The 20784-nt window shown below is 45.3% G+C and overlaps 1 protein-coding gene across 6 annotated transcripts in view; it reads left to right on the forward strand.

The window, feature by feature from the left end:
* IFT122 (intraflagellar transport 122) overlaps positions 1 to 15460 on the forward strand; it is an 82059-nt gene extending 66599 nt beyond the window's left edge. For 3 of the 6 annotated variants that reach the window (XM_063291640.1, XM_063291637.1, XM_063291638.1), the window contains 5 exons: positions 9957 to 10068; positions 10748 to 10876; positions 11674 to 11753; positions 13314 to 13478; positions 14859 to 15460. In XM_063291640.1, the coding sequence (XP_063147710.1) occupies positions 9957 to 10068; positions 10748 to 10876; positions 11674 to 11753; positions 13314 to 13478; positions 14859 to 14945 (573 nt within the window). In that variant the 3' untranslated portion in view covers positions 14946 to 15460. Of the gene's footprint in view, positions 1 to 9956; positions 10069 to 10747; positions 10877 to 11673; positions 11754 to 11974; positions 12177 to 13313; positions 13479 to 14858 lie in introns of those variants that run through there. The other 3 variants (XR_010067079.1, XR_010067080.1, XM_063291639.1) reach the window with 3 other exon arrangements.
* Positions 15461 to 20784: the final 5324 nt, after the last annotated feature.

Here is a 20784-nt window from a genome sequence, read left to right on the forward strand (position 1 = left end):
ACAGGGGGCCATGTTGGCACATGCCTAAAACCTGAGAAGCCTGCTGAGTGAATTCCATCTTTCACAAAAGTTCAGAACTTGTTACCTTTTGAAAATCATTTTTTAAAAGTATGCCTTCCTCTTTTGAGTGGTTGTCCATTTCCTCCCAGGGTTCTGTAAAATTCTATCTAAAGGGGCTGGCAAATCAGAATACAGGTTAAGGTATAAATGCTCAACCTTAAATGAACAGGACAGAATTCATTCCATCTGGACACCTGAAATAATATCAACACAATAAGGTCCTAACGGCTTCAGAGTTGCCTGAGGTAATCGTGCAATTTAAAAGAAGTTGAAGTGAATGAATCAAAGGTCCTATTTCATCGGGCCTCTGAGCCAAAAAAAACCCCTTGCTTTACTAACCTTTGTTCACTCTTTCTGACAAATGAGTATGTTGCATAGGATTCATTTGATGCTACACAGATTGAAAACAGAATATACAATATCTCAGACAGTCCTGTTTTAAAAGATTATGGAAATTTAAAGGTCCCAATTTCCCTTTTTTATGTCTAGGTCTATGCTGATATAATTACACTGGTGTAAAAGAAAAGTAGGAAGAAGAACACAATGTTTATTTGTATTTGTTTTATACCCTGCCTTTCTGCTCTAGGGAGCCCTCAATTTTTGTTTAATAAAAATTAACAAAAACAGGATACAAAAAGTTAAAAACACAAGATTAAAATTAACAATAACATTTAATACTAAAATCATCTCACGGTTGAGAAGGTGCATTTTTACCAATTTTGTAACCACTGGGGGGGAGGGTAAGTATAACTCCTGAGGGTGCATATCCCATTGCCTGGGAGCAGTGTGGGCCTTCTCTTTGCAGCCCAGAAAGATGAACCTTGGATGGCAAAGGCATTTCCAAGAAAGTCTCTTCTGCTGAATTTAACAGTCAGACTGGTTTGCGATGGGAAGGTCAGTCATTTAAATATTTGGGGCCTAAGCCATTTAAGTCTTTAAAGGTCAGTACCTATAACTTAAATTGTGCCTTTGCAAGCAGTTGGCAGCCAATACAATCTTTCAGTATAGGCATCATATGATTTCTGTACCTTGTACTGGTTAACAGCCTATTTTACACCAGCAGCAGCGTTTCAAGGGTAAGCCCATACAGAGTACATTGCTGTAATCAAGAGGTGTGGATAACCATTACCAAATCTGGTTGGCTCTGGAAGTGTCAGCACTGGCACTCCAATCATAATTATGTCTAGGTGTCCTCACTACAGCTGCTACATGCTAATCCAGTGACACCTGGGGATCAATCAACATCCCCAATTTGCAAACCAGATTTTTTGCTGAAGTGTAACCCCATTTCCTATGTACCAGCAATACTTCTGTCTTACCTGGATTTACTTTCAGCTTGTTATCTCTCATCCATTCTCCAGTTGCTATGCTGGTTATCAGTACAATTTGGAATCCAGTTCAAAATGCTGTTTTCAGTCTATAAAGCTCTACACTGCTTGGCCCAGGATGCCTTAAACACTACCTTTTCCAAATGAAATCTCTTCCAACCATTCATGTATGAAGGGGAGGGATGCTTATTGTCCCATCCCTACAAGAATTCAAGGGGATATGCACCTGATGGCTCCCTTGTAGTGGAGCATCTTGCCCCACTAGATACATCTGGGACTCTTCTTATTGAACTTCTGCACAGCTGTGAATATTGTTTTGTTCAAATGGAAGTTTGGAGTTTGACTTTTAGACCTATTAATACAAGATTTTCTAGTGACTAGGCTACTATATTTTATAGGGTTGGTTAAGGGATAACGGAGCTTTTGGTTTTGGCTGGTTAGGTTGACTTTTGTTATGTTCTTTATTATTGTAAGCTGCTCACAATCTTGGGAGCTGGTTGGTATATAAAGTGACAAAAACAAAGAAATACAGGTAGTCCTTGTTTAGCAAACATAATTGGGACTGGCAACTCGGTCGTTAAGCAAAGTGGTCGCTAAATGAAACCACAACTGTGCTTATGATCTTACTTCAGTTTTCTTTTGCTTTACAGACCTGCGAAAGTTGTAAATGCAAGAATTGGTTGTAAAGTTACTTTCTCATCACCTTCGTAACTGCGAACATTGCTAAATGAGGCAGTCTGTAGGCAAGGACTACCTGTAAATCATTAAACAGATTTAATGATCTAGCCAATTTAGCTAAGAGTGTTCACTGTTAATTTTGGCCAAGCAGGTTGCACCCTGGGATACATATGAAACTTTTGGTTTTTGAAAATTGAAGGTGGCAATTGTCACTTCCCACAGTCCTTTCTGCTATTTGTGATTAGAGTACATGACCTGCTGGACAAAGAATAAGTAGCTTTTCCTTTTCTCTATTGTGAGTCTTTTCACCTTGGTAAAGACTATTCCTCCAATAACTTTAAATGCCACTCTAAACGTTGAAGCTAAACTAATTGTGGCTTAAACAGCTTGGATCTGGAGCATCAAGAGGATGAATTACTAGCCTGCTGTGTTTTTCATAATTCTATTGACTGAGAAAATCCTTGAACATAATGTGATAAATAAGAAGTGTACACATTTCTGAGCTTGTACTGTATTGGTAGTTGCTATCTGGGTCTGGAATACTCTTCTAGAGGTTCTCGGAATATAAGACTTGTCATGCTTTAAGATATTAGTTAGTTAGTTAGTTAGTTAGTTAGTTAGTTATTTTCTATCCTGCCTTTATTATTTTTATAAATAACTCAAGGCGGTGAACATACCTAATACTCCTTCCTCCTCCTCTTTTCCCCACAACAACAACCCTGTGAGGTGGGTTGGGCTGAGAGAGAGGGACTGGCCCAAGGTCACCCAGCCGGCTTTCATGCCTAAGGCGGGACTAGAACTCACAGCCTCCTGGTTTCTAGCCTGGAGCCTTAACCACTAAACCAAACTGGCTCACTGTCATGCGCTGCCTACCTCTGAATAACACTCAGACACTGGTTCGCGGATCAGGCTCTGGTTTATTTGCAGGGCAGGTACAGCGTTGGTAGAAAAAAGCTGAGAGTGACAGGAGCGCGCCGGTGCGGGGTTTAAATACCCCGCGCCGGTCAGCGCCCCCTCGCTCACGGTCACGTCACCCCCCTTTGTCCAATACGTTGCCCTGCCGGTGGGTGAGGGTTTCCGGGATCGCCCATCATCAGGTTTCCCATTCCTCTGCTGATTGCTTTCAGCTGGGCGATCCCCGTTGTATTGCCGCTGATGGCTTGGGTGGCTCCGTGATCCGTTTAGCTATTGTTTGTTAGCCGTTAGTCGTTGTGGGTTGATGGCTACTTATCTTGTACCCCTTCACCTATTTCCTTGTCATTGTCATGTGTGCCATTGCGCTGATGACTTTAGCTCAACGGCACTCATGACATACTGCCCCCTTTTCGAATAGTGTTCTCCCCCGGTTTTCTGGGCTTTCCTCGTGGAGCTGTCAAAACGCCACATTTTTTTTTTTTTCAAAGTTCCCGCCGGAGTAGTTGTCGCCCCTCCCTTTGCTCCTCCCTCTACCACGTGCCTTCCCAGGGTGTGTCCATGGTACGCATGCTCGGGTCCTGACCTGGCGTGCGCATGCTCCAGCCACACCCTGTTTGTTTGGCTCAGTTCGGCGAGGAGAGAGGCGTGGCTGGTCGGGTGCTTCTCAGCTCCAGGTAGGGCCCTTCTTTTTCTTATTTAAAGTGCGTCGCCTTTGTTGTGTCTCCTGGGCGTTGCCCCCAGGTTGCCCTGTTGACTTGCTTGCCACTCCCCCGCGGCCGGGGGGCGGGGGGAGGGTGCTGGCGAACGTTTGTCACCACCCCGTGGGCCCGGGGCGGGGGGAGTGAGTCCCGGGGGGGGAAGGTCCACCCAAGTCGCGGGCTTGGGGGGGCCCTTTCCCTTGGGGCACGGGAGGCGGGGGGGGCCTGCGGGGGGGGGGTTTGGTTTTGCTGACCTTGGTTGCGGTTTGTCAGGGTATGCCCGGTGAAATGCTCTGGACAGGTCAGGCGCGTTAACGTTGTGCGCCGCCACCCATTCCGGGTGGGGGAAGTGTTTCCACCTGACCAGATAGTGTAGAGTTCCTCGTTGCTTGCGGGAGTCGAGAATGTCCCTTATCTCGAAGTGGTGTTGCCCGTCGATCATCACCGGTGCGGGCTGTGGCGTGCTTGGGTGCCATCGGGAGGTGGTTGCCGGTTTCAGGAGGCTGGTGTGGAACACCGGGTGGAGTCTCCGGAGGTTGTGTGGCAGGTCCAAGCGTATTGCTACCGGGTTCACTATTTGCGTGACTCGGAACGGCCCGATGTACTTAGGCCCCAGTTTTTTCGAGGGTTGGGTTGACTTTAGGAACTTGGTGGATAGATAGGCCATATCCCCCGCCTGGAACGTCGGCTGTTGGCGCCGGTGCTTGTCGGCCTGCTCTTTGTAGGCAGCCTGTGCATCCTTCAGCGCCGCCGTGATTACTGGCCATGCTTCCGCGATCTTCCGTGCCCAGTCGCTAGCGTCCACCTGGGGTTCCGGGGGTTGAGGTAGCTCCGGTATGGGGACGAAGTCGCGCCCCGAGACTACTTCGAACGGAGTTTTCCCCGTGCTCGTGTGGACGGCGTTGTTGTATGCGACTTCGGCGAACGGGAGCAGTTCAGCCCAGTCGTCTTGGTGGTAGTTAGTATATGATCGTATAAATTGCTCTAAGGTGGCATTAAGAACCTCAGTGGCTCCGTCCGTCTGAGGGTGCCAAGCCGTAGATAGGGCCTGTTGGGTCCCCGTCAGCTTCAGGAAGGCCCGCCAGAATTTGGAGGTGAACTGTGTGCCCCTGTCGGTCACCACACGTGCGGGACATCCGTGTAGCCTGTACACGTGGATGAGGAAGAGTTTGGCTAGCTGTTGTGAGGATGGGACCGACGTGCAGGGGATGAAGTGGGCCTGCTTTGAGAAGTAGTCCTTCACCACCCAAATGGCCGTTTTCTTCTGGCTGGGTGGGAGGTCCACTATAAAATCCATAGAGATTTCCTCCCATGGGCGGGAGGGTTCTGCCACCCGTTGCAATAGCCCCGCGGGTTTGCCTGGTGCCCGTTTGGCCCTAGCGCACGTTGGGCAGGACGCCACGTAGGTTTTTACGTCTCGCCTGAGCGCGGGCCACCAGAATTGACGCCGTGTTAGGTGTAGGGTCTTGAGGAACCCAAAGTGTCCCGCTTGCTTGGCGTCGTGTGACCTATGCAAGATCGCCTGGCGTTGCGAGTCCGGGACGTAGATTCTGCCTTCCCCCCATGCCAGGTCTTGTGCCATCGTTACCTTGTCGGGGTTTGCCAGGAACCAGGGGTCGGTTTTGAGGGCGGCGGCGAGGTCCGTGCGCATTCCCCCTGGTAGTTGCGGTTGGCTTCTTTCCGTCGCCGGTTGTCCCGCCGTCGGCTGCGCCGTAGAGTCGAGCTGCCTCCGTGCGCCGCTTCGGGTGGTCACGGCCATCCCCAGTTGCGAGGCGGATAGGACCGTCCCAATGGTGTCTGGGGCGGGCTCTTCGTCTTGGGGCAGCCGGGAGAGGGCGTCGGCCAGGAAGTTCTTCTTGCCCAGCATGAACTTCAGCTGGAAATCAAAGCGGCTGAAGAATTGGGCCCATTGGACCTGTTTTGGGCTAAGGCGTCTAGGCGTTCGTAGGGCCTCGAGGTTCCGGTGGTCAGTCCAGACCTCGAATGGTTGGGTGGCTCCCTCGAGTAGGTGTCGCCATGTCTCTAGTGCCGATTTCACCGCGAAGGCTTCTTTCTCCCAGACATGCCATCGCCTCTCTGTCTCGGAGAACTTCCTTGACAGGTAGGCGCATGGTTTCAGGAGTCCCGTGGGGTCTTTCTGTAGCAGGATGGCTCCCAGGGAGAAGTCTGAGGCGTCGGCTTGGACCACGAACGGCCGTTCTGGGTCCGGGTGCGCGAGGATTGGCTCCGTAGTGAACAGCGCTTTCAGCTTGTCGAATGCGGTCTGGCACGCGGGAGTCCAATTCAGCACTGTGCCTGGGTTCTTGGCGCGTCGGGTGTCCCCCACCCCTTTGGTTTTGAGGAGGTCCGTTAAGGGGAGGGCTATCTCAGCGAACCCCCGGGCGAATGACCTGTAGAAATTCGCGAATCCAAGGAAGCTCTGTAGTTGCCGTCTGTTGCGGGGCCGCTCCCAGTTTAGCACCGCTTCGACTTTTGCGGGGTCCATTTCGATGCCGTCCCCGGAGATTCGGTACCCCAGATAGTCTAGGCGCTCTTTGTGAAACTCGCACTTTGTAGGCTTTGCATAGAGCTGCGCCCTTCTGAGCTTGTCGAGGACTTGCCTGACTAGGGTTACATGTTCCTCGTGCGTTTTTGTGTAAATAAGGACGTCGTCGATGTAGACCAGGACCCCTTTGAACAGATGTTCATGCAGTACCTCATTGATGAGCTGCATGAACACCCCAGGGGCCCCCGCGAGTCCGAAGGGCAGTACCTTGTACTGGAAAGCGCCTAGGGGGCAGTTAAACGCCGTCTTCCATTCGTCCCCCTCCCTGATTCGGATGCGATAGTACGCCTCGCGAAGGTCCAATTTGGAAAAGACTTTGCCCGTGGACAGGTGGGCGAGCATGTCCTTCACCAGGGGTAAGGGGTATTTGTTGGACAGGGAAGCCGCGTTTAGGCCCCGGTAGTCGGTGCAGAGCCGTAGGGTCCCGTCTTTCTTCTCCCGGAATAAGACGGGGGCTCCGACCGGTGAGCATGCTGGCTCTATGAATCCCCTGTCTAGGTTTTTATCGATGAACTCCCGGAGGGTTGCCATCTCCTTCGGGGTCATCGAATAGATCTTTGGTCTAGGTAAGGGGACGTCGGGCAGTAGGTCGATCCGGCAATCCGTCTTGCGGTGGGGGGGTAGTTGGTCAGCTTCTGCCTCTCCGAAGACCTCGGAGAAGTCGGCGTATTGTTCTGGTAGGTCTGCTGTGGTAGCGGCGTTGTCTTGTGTGGTCGCCTCCGCTCGTCCTACCGTGGGGTTGCTTCTGCCCGCTGGAACTGGTGCTCGATACTCGCCGTCGCCGAATGTGAAGGTGCGGGTCTCCCAGTTGATCCGCGGGTTGTTTGTCGCGAGCCATGGCATCCCCAGGACTGCAATGGGCCGTCCGATGTGCGTGACTACGAACGATGTGCGCTCGGTGTGAGTGCCCATTTGCAGGGTGACCGGCTCGGTTTGTAGCGTGGCTGGTTTCCCTCCCGCTGTAGAGCCGTCCAGCTGGTGGAATGCCAGCGGCGTGGGGAGGGGGAAGCAGCGGAGGTCGAGTTTGGCGACTAGGTCGGGGTGGATGAGGTTTTTTGAGCACCCCGAGTCCACTAGTGCCGCGGCCGTGGTGGCTCCGTTGCCGGCAGAGAGTTGAATTGCTGCCAATATTACGGGGCTTTCGTCGTTTCGTTGAGGTGGTCCGCGTTGCTGTCCCACCGCCTGCCTCGCCACGCGTCTCAGGGCAAGCGGGGAGCATTTCCCGCCGGCTGGTTGGGGTCTGTATTGTCCTCTTCCCCCCAGTAAGCGTCCCAGCCCTCTTCTGGTGTCGCTGTGGCCACGGTCATTCGGCGGTGAGGGGGCGGCCCCGGGTTGGGTGGTTTGGGGCTAATTTTCGGAGTGGGTTTGGGTGCGCTGGTCGGCGGTCGGTTGGCGAAGCAATCCGCCGTCTTGTGCCCTAATTTGCCACACCTCCCGCAGGGCTCCCGGTTGAACTTCTTTTTTGGGTATATGGGGCTGGCCATCCCCCCGTGTGGTGCGGGTACCTTTTTCCCGGCATAGTTTGTGTCTTCCGTGGTTGTCATGAGGAAGGTGCGGTGCGCATGTTCGGCTTTCCCCGCGAGGTGGATCCACCCGTGTAACGTTTCTGGGTCGTCGCGGTAGAGGGCCCATTGGAGGACGTCGCGGTTGAGCCCCCTTTTGAACATTTCCAGCAGGGTGGTCTCGGACCAGTCGCTGACCTTCCCCGCGAGGGCTTTGAACTCCAGGGCGTAGTCAGGGACCGTCCGTGTGCCCTGTTTAAGTCTTTGGAGTGCGCTTTTCGCCCTTACTTTGGCTAGGGGGTCTTCGAAGTAGTTTTTCATCTCATTGATGAAAGCAGGGAAGGTGGCGAGGGCGGGGGAGCTGGACTCGTACAGTTGGACGTACCAGTCCGCCGCCCTGTCTTGGAGTTTGATCGCCACGGCGGCGATCTTGTCGGCCTCGGAGTCATAAGAGTGTCCGTGCCTCCCCATGAACTCCCTAGCGTTGGTCACGAAAAACGAGAGTTTTGTGAGGGTCCCATCGAAGAAGATGGGGAAGTCCTTTGGGGCCCGGGCGTTTTGTGCGGCCCCGCCTCTCGCTTCCCGGGGTGTGGTGTCGGCCGCCTGTGCCGTCTGCTGACCCTCCGCTGGCCCGTGTGGGTTCGGTGCTTCGCTCGGGGTGTGGGCTTGTGCGGGGACGTCGTTGGGTGGCGCGGGGGGCATAAGCGCCTGGAGCATGGTCCGGAGTTCCGTCAGTTGAGCCCGCATGGCCGCGAGTTCAGCTCGTGCCTCCTCGTCCACAGCCCGCGCCGCCGCTGGGGCCGGTTCCGTTGGCGCGTCCTCGGGGGTGGGTTGCCGGCGGGGTTCATCGTCCCTCTGCCGCGGGTCCGCTTCCTCCGCCGTCTGATGGGTGTCTCCGTCGTCCTCCTCCGTGTTGACCGCCGTGGGGCTGTCGCTCCACGCCCGTTGCTGGGGTGCGATGTGGGGCGCGGGGTCCTCCGCTGGTTTCGGAAGTCGTGCTGCTCCCTCCCGCGGTCGGGTTGCCTCCGTCGCCATCTCCCCTTGGGGTTGGAGCTGAGGCTCGGGTCGGGTGGGGTGGGCGTCCATGGCTCCGGGAGTCCGCGGTGCCTCTGGCCTTGGTCGGTCCTCCTCTGTCTCTTGCCGCGCGGCTCGCCCTCCTTGCCCGCGCCGCTCCGGCCTCATCTTGCTGGTCTTCTCGCCGTCTACTCCTCCCGCGGCTCGTTGTCGTCCGGTGGGGCTCGGCGAGGCTGAGTTTATGACTCTCAGCTTTATGTCATGCGCTGCCTACCTCTGAATAACACTCAGACACTGGTTCGCGGATCAGGCTCTGGTTTATTTGCAGGGCAGGTACAGCGTTGGTAGAAAAAAGCTGAGAGTGACAGGAGCGCGCCGGTGCGGGGTTTAAATACCCCGCGCCGGTCAGCGCCCCCTCGCTCACGGTCACGTCACCCCCCTTTGTCCAATACGTTGCCCTGCCGGTGGGTGAGGGTTTCCGGGATCGCCCATCATCAGGTTTCCCATTCCTCTGCTGATTGCTTTCAGCTGGGCGATCCCCGTTGTATTGCCGCTGATGGCTTGGGTGGCTCCGTGATCCGTTTAGCTATTGTTTGTTAGCCGTTAGTCGTTGTGGGTTGATGGCTACTTATCTTGTACCCCTTCACCTATTTCCTTGTCATTGTCATGTGTGCCATTGCGCTGATGACTTTAGCTCAACGGCACTCATGACACTCACTTAATTTAATTGATGTTTGTAATTTAATCGATATTTAAACCACCCAGAGTCGCTCTTTGGGTGAGATGGGTGGTGACTAAATTTGAAATATAAATAAATAAATAAATAAATTTAAAAAGTCATTGTAAGGCAATAGATATGTGTTATTTTAGGTGCTTTCCTCACTTTTGTAAGTTTTGATGTGCTGCTTCATCCAAACAAATGGTGACTTACATTTATTTCTATCTTTATCACATAACTTGACTGATTGGCTAGAGTCTTGCTTCCTACTTGCATCAGGTTTGGTAGATATCCTCCTTCTGATTAGAGGTCCTGCACCGCCAGACACTGTTGGTGGTCCCTTGATCTTTTTAGATTGGCTTCTAAGATGTGGGATAAGGGGTTGAAAGCCAAGGAGTGTTCAAAGAATAGCCATTCACCATTTCTTGGATCCAATTCAGATGTTTAGATTGTGCTGGCTGGCTTGCGGTGACTTTGCTTCTCTGTATTTCTTTGCAGGAGCTGGTACCTTTATGTTACAGGTGTTCCACCCACAACCCCTTACTGAACAACCTGGGGAATGTCTGCATTAATTGTAGGCAACCTTTTGTCTTTGCCGCTTCCTCTTATGGTGCGTTGGAATGTTAACATTTTCTCTACAATATTACATCTTTGCATTTTTTGAATGGGACTCATAGTTTGGTACCTAGAAAACCTTGCCTTCTCATTTAGTACTGATTGTAATAATATTTGCAGAAAGAAGTCTACTATCACATTGATTTAATCTGACCGCATCTTAATGGTGCTCTTTAAAGAACTGCTATATCTTCTCAGGGCCAGCTCCAACCTACCTCCAAGAATCAGAACTAGAATGGCTTTTGGTATACGAGAGCCAGTTTGGTCTAGTGGTGAAGGCACCAGGCTAGAAACCGGAAGACCGGGAATTCTAGTCCCGCCTTAGGCACAAAGCCAGCTGGGTGACCTTGGGCCAGTCGCTCTCTCTCAGCCCTGGGAAGGAGGCAATGGCAAACCACTTCTGAAATCTTGCCAAGAAAACTGCAGGGACTTGTCCAGGCAGTCTCTGAGAATCGGACACGATTGAACAGATAAAAAAAAAAAATCCTGTACGTGGGAGGAGTGTATGGATGATTTCAAAATAGTTGGATTTTGTTTTATTTGTTTCCATTTTGTGTGTGATTTAAGTGTATGTGCAGAAGTGTTCTGCTTATCTCTAGAACAGATGTCATGAGCTTTGCAGCTGTTCTGAGAAATAACTGTTCTCTTCTTTTTTTCCCCTGCATCCATTTCAGATGTCTTGCATCTGGTTGAATTCTACTTAGAAGATGGAATAACTGATGAAGAAGCTGTTGCTCTGATTGATCTGGAAGTACCCAGACTAAACAAGAGAGGCAGTGAATGGCAAGAGCAGATGAGTGATAGTATCCTTCCACTCGTAGCAGTTACTTAGGAAAAGCACGCTGTTCTAGCAAATCTGTAGTAATGCTATATAATTCTTTTTTAAAAAAATTTAGTACTGTAAACACAAATGTTAAGCATAACAATTATTTGAAAAAAACATTTTCATTTTTTCAAAGCTCCATTCTGCAGCCTAGGAGAACCAGCTTGGGTTTACTTTGAAGCTCATCGTTGTGGGTAATATTCCAGTTCTAATCATAATTACAGGTTAAGTGCTGCATTGTCTATTGAAGTCTGGCTGCATTATAAAGGCATGGAGCCAAAGAGGTAAAAATCTGTTTTTTAGAGGAACTGTATACAGAAAAAAGCGAGGTGCAAAGAATAAAAATTAAGGTTAATAAGGGCAGAAAAGATGGGAGTAACAGTCTTTAGGTTCCTCTTGAGGTTTCTCACCTTTTTTGGTTGGTGGGATTTTGGGGTTTTTCAGAACAAGTCGTGAAGTGCTGTTGTGAAAAGACGGGGGGGGGGGGGTTCTCCATTCACAAAATACCTGCCATGCGGGACATAGTCCCCTGAAAGCACTGATATACCAGAATGTTAGCTGCCCTTCCTTCTAGCCACTTTCTCCCTTGCAGGGGCCCCCTGCTGTCCTGCTCACCTTTTTCTTTCCTGGATGTTCACATTTCTGAACAAATCACTGCATCAGGAAGTATGAAAATAAAATATGCATTCATAGTTTTTCTACTGCTTGCCTCTGCACCTCCTGTGGTTGTATAATGTATCTTTTAGAATTTGTTTTCTCCCTAACACAAGTTTCTAGGTGTACAAACAATGAGACTTCTTTATAAAGTGGATGAGATTGAGGAAGATGATCCATTTACAGCAAAATTGAGTTTTGAGGTTGTAAGCAATTTCTTGTTTTTCCTGAACTGTCTTGTTTGTTCAATTGTTTTCTTTGAGCTGCTGATTAGTTACAGAAAAGTACAGCAAATGTGCTTTTCATACCATCATTTCATTTCATCAGTAAATATTTTATACTTTTTTACCAGCTCACTCCCATAGAATATGAATGTTGCTTTGATTTATCTGACATTTTTTAATTCCCTTGATTAATCTGACAGGAATGGCTTATGTAGTTGCTGGTTTTGCTGAATCACTGTGTTCAAACCAGGCAGCTTGAAATAAGTTGTGTGCCACATTGCAAAAATAACCTAAAATTCATTAACAAGGAGATGGTATTCATGTCTGCCATGATGATCAGTGTTTATCTTGTGGCTTATTTATGAAATGCTTGTCCTATTTATCTTTAACTCATCTTTTAAGGTGAGTAAAAAGCAAAAGAAGCAGCTGGATATCCTACAGGCAAATACATATTACTGTTTGTTAGAAAAATAGGGTGGCCTGAGAAGTTATTATACTAGGAAGGAATGTGTTTTTAAGATTTGTAGAACATATACTGTATGTTTAACAAGTTTTAATCGTAGCTATAGAAAAATTAAGTGTAAAAAATACTATTACAATTGATTTTACTATTTCTTATGGTGGCTGGATGACTCTGAGACATAAAATAACTTTCCAACTCCATAGATGGGGAAAGTTTTCATTTGGGGTATTTCATGAGGATCTGACCCCAACTTTACATTTGTCAGTTTACTGTCATCTGTCTGTGTACATAAAGATGTAGTTGCAGCTGAACCTTAAGTGAAGGGATCTCTGTATAGAGGTTAATAACATTTTCAAGTTCTAAAAGATGGATAACAGTGATTACAAGGCTTCTGTTTCTAATTAGAAAACTTATGTCAGTCACTTTCAAAATGAAGTGTGGTCCATCAAAGGCAGCCCCAGGACTTCATGAAAGCCTGGGGGGAGGTAAGAGCTTTGTGGTGGGATAGAAAAGCACTATCTAAAAATTGTGGCATTATAGAGCAGTAGTGGAATGACACTACTGTTCTAGTGTAATAGCTGTGTGACTGCATGATGTGCATGTGCAAAGCTTAGCTTAATATTTGTGCTGCTCCAGTCATCTCCCATCTCCTAAAGGAAACAAGAGTAATTGTGTCATTTTTCTTGTATTATACATCCATAACCCTTAACAGTTGTGTCATAACAAAAGCAGTGGGCATATTCCAATCACGTATCTGTATCTTAGATGACAGAACAGATTTCTTCTGGAGTAGAAGACGACTAAGCTGAAGTGAACCCAGCACCCCGTCTTCAGCACTTCCAGTTTTCATTGCAATAGGACACATGCACGCTCTTCAAACTAGGAGTAGCTCCAGGGCTAAATACAGAACTGAATAGGAACTGATAATTCAGAATAAATACGGCCTCAATATATGCAAATTAAAATAAAAAATAATAATTCTTACATACTTTCTGAAGCGATCTTTATCATTCCAGTGGCCTACCAAACTCAAGCATTTTTTTTTTGCTTTCTTCGATCATTTTCTTTTGCTGCAGCAAGGGGGCTCTGAATTTGTTCCTGTCATAGTGAACCGTGCAATTCTCAAATCAATGAGCAGGAGAGATGTGCTGATTAAACGCTGGTTAAAGCCATTACAGTGGCAGTACTTCCGGTCCCTCCTTCCAGACAATCCCATTACCATGTGCTCTTTCTGCTTTCAGGTATGAGTAATATTTCCTGGGGGGTGGGGTAGGGAAGAGGGGGCATCTGTAAAAAAGACATTCCTTGAATGTAAATAGTCGGGATTTGGAGGGGCAGATTTGCTGGCTAAAATTGAAAAATGCCCTTGGGAAAAAATGTAATGTTTTAAGATAAATTTTCTGCTGCACATGAGAAAAAGTAACAGGCACGTGATCACTGCAGAGCATTTTGCAAGATGAAGTGAAGCAGCTGCTGAAAGACAGCTGATGAGTCTGTTATTTGAGCTAAAGAGGAGAAGAATAATTACATTTCTCTTTGGCGGTTTCTTCAGATAGTAAATGGCTTAGTTCCTTCTGAAGGAGAGAGCGCTTAGTATGTAGGAGTAACATCTATGGATAAACAGCAGAAAGATGCAAGACACTTAATGGTTAAAAGGCAACTAGTTTGTATTCAACGATCTTGCACATAATGTTTTTTTTAACATGCATGGCTTGCAAAGGTTTTAATCTTTTAACGGAAAGTTTTGTGATATGCTTGAGAATGTGTGCTTAAGATATTTCAAGTACTGTCATTTTTTCATGGAGGATAGCAACTGTGTATTAATATTTAAAAAACAACCCCAACACTTTGGTACAAAGACAAGTCATTCATGAAATTATAGATTTATTGTTTCAGGAGGGATGATTGTGTTAGTCTGCTTGTAGCAGAAGTAGCCCAAAATGCCATAATGCCTTACAGAATAGCAGACGTATACATTTTCTGGTCTAAAGCCTATTTCATTAGATGTACCAGGCCAGGGTAACTCCAGCTATATACACGTACTCATACAGTATGCAGAAGGAAATGTCTGTAAATAGAAGGATCAAAGGCTCTGACATATAAAGAAGTGTGGAAGTTCTGTCACATTTCTTGGCAGAGATTCAATGTTTGCAGCATAAAAGTAGAATGACCCATTCAGAATTAATAGTTCAAGAAAGACTGTTCCTTCCATAGTAGGTATCATATCCCAGTTTTGATAAAATCCAAGTGCAATATAGTTAAATTTGCAAATAACTCCACATTTTACTCATTGTACATTCTAAATTCATTCCTTTTTTTTTTTTTTTTGAAATCTTACCATTTTAAAATTGGCAATGTACTATCCTAAGATATTGACATATTTTTTTCATGGGTTTCAGTATGTCGCTGTTTTTATTTCATATCCATGTGTCCCATGGAAAGAACAGAAGGAGAGTGTGTGCAAAGGAATAAGTCTGCGATGGTCTGTACACAACATGGTATATATGGATGATAATGCACTGGAAGGAAGCACCAGAAATTGTCTTTAGATAATCCCATCTACTCACTTTCTCAGTACGCTGTTACATCTATTGAGTCTACCTTGTAACTCTCACTTACAGATGTTTCATTCAGAAGATTATGAGCTCCTAGTGCTCCAGCATAATTGTTGCCCATATTGTCGGAGAAGAATAGATGAATCCTGCTAATAAGGGAAGCAAGACCATTTGGCGGAGAGCAGTTCTGCTGTTGGGACTCTGAAGCATTTCTAAGTTTATTAGAATTTCTTGATAGCCTGTTCTTTGTTTTTTAAGAGTGGGTGGACGTGCAGAAAGAAAATTATATATGAAGAAAAAAGAATACTTTTCTATTCATTGTGAACGAAAATACTAAATGCCAAGTTTTGTTTTGCTCCCCAAAGAAATATATGTATATACGTTAGTATATACTGTACAGTAGAATTTGTATGATGTTGTATGCCTTGTCAGTTTACAAAATGAGAAAGAAGGGCTACATGGAGATATTTTTTTTAACAAACTTCCATGTATACTTGACATTTTGATGAAAGTCTGTCAGTTTGTCACAAATGGAACAATAACCTTTAGGGTGAAATTCTGCTTGAAGAAAAAGTTGCTGGATTTTAATGGTTGGAATTAGTTCTAAATTGGCATGTAATATTAGATTTTTATTACTATTCCCAATAAAATATGTGGCTTTTTTTTAAGTGTGCTTTTTCTTTTGAAATGTTATCTCAACCTGTTTCTTAATTGCTGTTATGGAAAATAGGCATCCAAAATTTTGAGTAAATCATTATAGTTGAAGAATATTACTTTTTGAAAGTCTTGTTTTTTAAAGAAGTGATTAAACTTCTTAAAAGTTTAGCATTCTTAAAAATGCTATTGTAATGAGTCACATAAAATATAAGAATCTAGAGCACCAATGGGTGAGTCAGAGTATCAGCACTGCTAGACTCTGTCTACAAGACCAGAAGATCTGACATATGGCCACGTATGTAAGCACATTAATTACTAGAAAAATCTGAAAATACTTAAATACTTCAACATTATGAACTTTGGTCTATGTGTAATTTTAAAATATTCAGAAAATTAGAAGCATATGCTATGTGAAATTTCTCTTTCTTTCTCCCTCCTAATTATTATCTAGAAAGCTTGAAATCTGATATATAAAGAGTTTAAATGATACACTGATTATTACAGATGTTTAAACATGCACTTCTCCCTTAAAAAAGGAACATACTTCAAAATAGTGAAGTTTAGTTCCATGGCAATTGCAGAGTCAAATGGCCTAGAAATGGAAAAATATCCAAGCCTATAGCTATACCAAAACAGGAAGATGAAAGAGAATGTGCCAGTTACCAAGTGATTGCACTAATTTGTCATGCAAGCAATGTTTTTATTTAAAGTAAAGTGTTAAAAAGAAGGGACGTGGTGGCGCTGCGGGTTAAACCGCTGAGCTGCCGATTGGAAGGTCGGCAGTTCGAAACCGCGCGGTGGGGTGAGCTCCCGTTGCTAGTCCCAGCTCCTGCTCACCTAGCAGTTCAAAAACATGCAAATGTGAGTAGATCAATAGGTACCGCTTCGGCGGGAAGGTAACGGCGTTCCGTGCAGTCATGACGGACGGGTCCTATGGACAACGCCGGCTCCAAGGCTTAGAAATGGAGATGAGCACCGCCCCCTAGAGTTGGACACGACTGGACTTTATGTCGAGGGAAACCTTTACCTTTACTAAAGTGTTAAAAAGAAGACTACAGCCATACATGGAGAAATAAAATCCAAAACAAGCAGGGTTTAGAAAAGGCAGGGGGATGTGAAAGATTGATAATGAAAGATGGATGATGGAAAGAGCAACACAATACAGGAAAGCAGGTTTATCATTGCTTCATTGGTTATTGCAAGGCCTTTGGCTATATAGCTCTTGCAGAATTTGGAATATTTTAAAGCTAATGGGCATTCCAGAATACCTGATTATTCTTCAAAGAAATCTTTATAATGAACAAAAAATATGGTAAGAAATAAATTTGGAGGAACAGAATGGCTCAGAATATGGGAGGCAGTGAGACAAAGATGCATATTGTCTCCACATCTGTTTAGTTTACACAGTGAATATATTATACAAATGGCAAGAGTGGAAGAGATGACAGCTGGAATCAAAATTGGAGGACGAAACCCTAATAGTTTGAGCTATGCAAACTACCACATCATTAACTGAAAGTAAAGAAGACTTAGATGGGCTCATTATAAGAGGTAACATTGAAAGCGAAAAATCCAGATTAATGCAAACTATTAAGAATAAAGTTATGTTGCCTTGCATACTTAGTGAAGGTAATACATTTGGTTCCTTGAATTCAAACGTAAAGGTGGACAGTGTACCAGAGAAAGAGGAGGAAGACAATGATGAACTTAAGGTCATGAAGAATAAGGACATTTCAATGACAACAACAATCAGAATAGTTAAGGTGATTAACTTTCCAGTGGTACACAGCTGTAAAAGCTGGATATTGACAGAGCAAGAGAAAAAAAAGATGCCTTCGAATTATTGATCTGAAGACAAAAAGCCTGTATTGCAAGAAGAACCAGTCAATCCTGCATCAGATAAATACTGCTCCCTTGAGGTGGTGCAGCACACAGAAACTAAATACATTGGGCAAGTGATGTGAGTGGATAATGGACTGGAATGATTATGCTTGGCAAGGTTGAGGGGAGTGGAAGAAGGGGAAGGCAACAGATAAGGTGGATTGACGGGATCAAAGGGATTACTGGATTGTCTTTGGAAGAGCTGCAGGTTATTACTGGAGACAGGTCAAGGTAGTGAGCATTTGTTCATGCAATCACCAGGAACTGAACCCAACACAGAGGCACCTTCACCAACTAGCTAGCTAATCAACCAACCAACCTCAAAAGGCCTGGTTATTAGAGACACTTTGTAGTAGGTTGTTTCATTATAGGCTTGCAAACAAAATTACATGTGGGAATGAGTATTAAGATGAAGGAGTTCCATTGTTTATCATTTTTCAGATTTTCATTTACCTATTTTCTCATCCTACAGTGTGCAGGTGGGCAATAGCTTAATGCTATAAAAATGTAGAGCACTTTTTTACCCTCACTCAGCCTTCCATGATCGAAGCCTGTTTCAGTCTAGATGAAGCCTGAGTTTGAGCATTCCTCTTAGGACAGAGCATGGTTCTGCTTTAAACTGTTTATCAGCTGGAAGAGCTCTGCACTTCAGCAGCTGTTTTGGCCCCCAATCTGTAGGGAGAGAAGTTCTCTGGCAATCATTCCAGGAAAGTGAAGCAAATAGTATGTGTGGTCACACAAATGTGATTAAATAGATATAAAGTATCTATATATTCCCCTCGTTCTGCTATGCTGCCTCATTATGGCAGAGGTGGGGGGGGGTTGTTCCTGAGGGATAATCGAAGAATGCTGGGAGTGTATGTCAAGAACATATATTCTCAGCAGGGTCACCCAAGGCATGAAGGTCGTCCCACCTGTTCAGCTAAAGCAAACAGGCATTTATATCAGGCAGCAGCCATATAGAAAGATGCTGGAGGCAGATGATCAGTGACAATGGCAAAAGCATCTATTCATACTGCAGAGGAGAAGGCAATGGTAAATCACTCCTGTATTTTATGAAAACACACACACACATGGACAAAGTAAAATGATTGATCATGTAGTGCCAGATGATGGGCCTCTGAGTGCAGCTCTCACTTAACATACTAATGAGAAAGATATGAGGATCTTTCAGAGTATTTATAGTATTTGTGGCTTAGATTAAATCCTTCAGGATGTCTAGCTGCTGTTATTACACAGGAAAACAACATCTGAAGCTAGAAATACAGAATTACATCGTGAACATGGAACATAAGCAGCATGAACTTGGGAATGTTCAACAGTGAAAAAGGAAATGAACTGATTAAACACTGGCATCTTAGGCATCAGCTAATTGAAATGTATTGGAATTGAACACTCAGTCAGAAGATCATACTATTTATTACTCAGGGCATGAAAAACAAAGGCACAGCATTTCTTTCATAGGAAGACAGTATTTGTGTCCAGTGCAGTCAACGACTGAGTAATAGCATTTAGACTTCACAGGTAAGCCTTTAATATGATGATTTTTGAAGTTTTTGCTACAAATTCAGGTGCAGAAGAAAAGGGAGTTGATGGATTTTATAGTCAAGTTCAATCTGAAATTGACAATATGCAAGCAAGAAGTGCTGCTTGTGGCTGGAGATTTGAACGCAAAGTTGGAACTAATGAGAATCATGAATTGCTCATGTGTAAGTTCCAAGTCAAACTAAAGCAGAAGAACAATGCAAACCAGTTTTCACAATACTGATCTTGAACATACACAAACCATTTTCAAGGAGAACATCAGGAATTGCTTTGAAGTTCTGAATCTCATTGATAGGAACCAGAGGAACTATGGAATGAAAGCTAAGTTATTATTAAGGATGAATATGAAAAAAGACTGCCAAGATTAAAAAAACAGAAGAAAGCAATCCAGATGTCAGAACAGATGGTGGAAATTGCTAAGAAGAGAAGGAAAGCCAAAGCCAAGAAAAAAACAAAGACCTCAGGAAGGATTAACAAAGAATTTCAGAGACCTGTCAGAAGAGACAAGAAGCAGCATTACAATGACATCTGTAAAGACCTTGACGATGGAAGCAGATACGGACAAAAGGAAAATTTTCAAAACATCTCCAACTCAGAATGAGGTTTCAACCTCAAATTGGAATGCGAAATGATATCAATGGAGAGATAATGACTGATTCAAAGATCAAACAAAGTTGGAATACAATATAGTGAAATTCTGTACAGATGGGATGTCAACATCCAAGATATTCTGGAAGATATTCCCTATGTACAAGAATCTCTAGTACTAGAAGATAACACTAGATCAGCGCTCTAGTTATCATCAAGTTGCAAGGCTACTGGAGTTGATGAAATACCTACAGAAATATGAAGCAACTGAAGAAGAATCAGTAAAGATTCTAAACAAACTATGACAGCAAATATGATGGATTGGTAGTGGACAGTCTACATACCAATATCAAATAAAAGAGACTTATCAGAGTGTGCAAACTATTGCACAGTATTCTTAATTTCATATATTAGCAAAATAATGCTTAGGATTATCCAATGTATATTAGAGCCTTACAGTATATGGAAAGGGTGATGCCAGGTGTTCAAGCTGGTTCTAGAAAAGGCTGAGGAACATGAGACACCACTGCTGATGTGCACTGTATAATTGAGAATGCCAAAGAGTGCCACAAAGAAGTCAGCATGTGCTTCATTGACTGTAGAAAATCCTTTGATTGTGTCAACCATATCAAGCAATGGAATGTCCTTCAGAAAATGGGAATCCCAAAACATCTCATTGTCCTCGGGAGAAACCCATACACAGAACAAGCCGCCGCAGTCTGGACAGAATATGGCAAAACAGACTGACTCCAGGTCAGCAAAGGAGTGAGTCAAGGCTGTATACTCTCTAGTTATTCAACCTGTATGCTGAACATACACTGAGAGAGACTGGATTGGAAGATTACCACTGTTTTAATATTGGAGGAAGAAACAACCATAACCTGCACTACACTGATGTTACCAGTGTGACTGCAGAAAACGCACATGATCTGCAAGCTCTAGTAATGAAAGTCAAGGAGCACAATGAAAAAAATGACTGATTAAATATAAAGAAGACCAAACTAATGACAACAGGTACAGCAAGCAGCCTGAGAACTTACTATGAAGACAATGGAAAGGAAATAATTTCTGCTTTTGGGGATTGGCTATCTACAGTAAATTAAGGGCCAGTTTGGTGTGGTGGTCAGGGCACCAGGCCAGAAACAGGGAGACCGGGAGTTCTAGTCCTGCCTTAGGCACAAAGCCAGCTGGGTGATCCTGGGCCAGTCCCTCTCTCTCAGCCCCAGGAAGCAGGCAAGGGCAAACCGCTTCTTTCACCAGTACATGAAGGGGTTACGTGTAAAAAGTGGGCAGGGCTTCAGTTTTGTGGTTGTGGCTGCCA

The sequence above is a fragment of the Candoia aspera genome, chromosome 2 (assembly GCF_035149785.1).
Source record: "Candoia aspera isolate rCanAsp1 chromosome 2, rCanAsp1.hap2, whole genome shotgun sequence".
NCBI classification, from domain to species: domain Eukaryota; kingdom Metazoa; phylum Chordata; class Lepidosauria; order Squamata; family Boidae; genus Candoia; species Candoia aspera.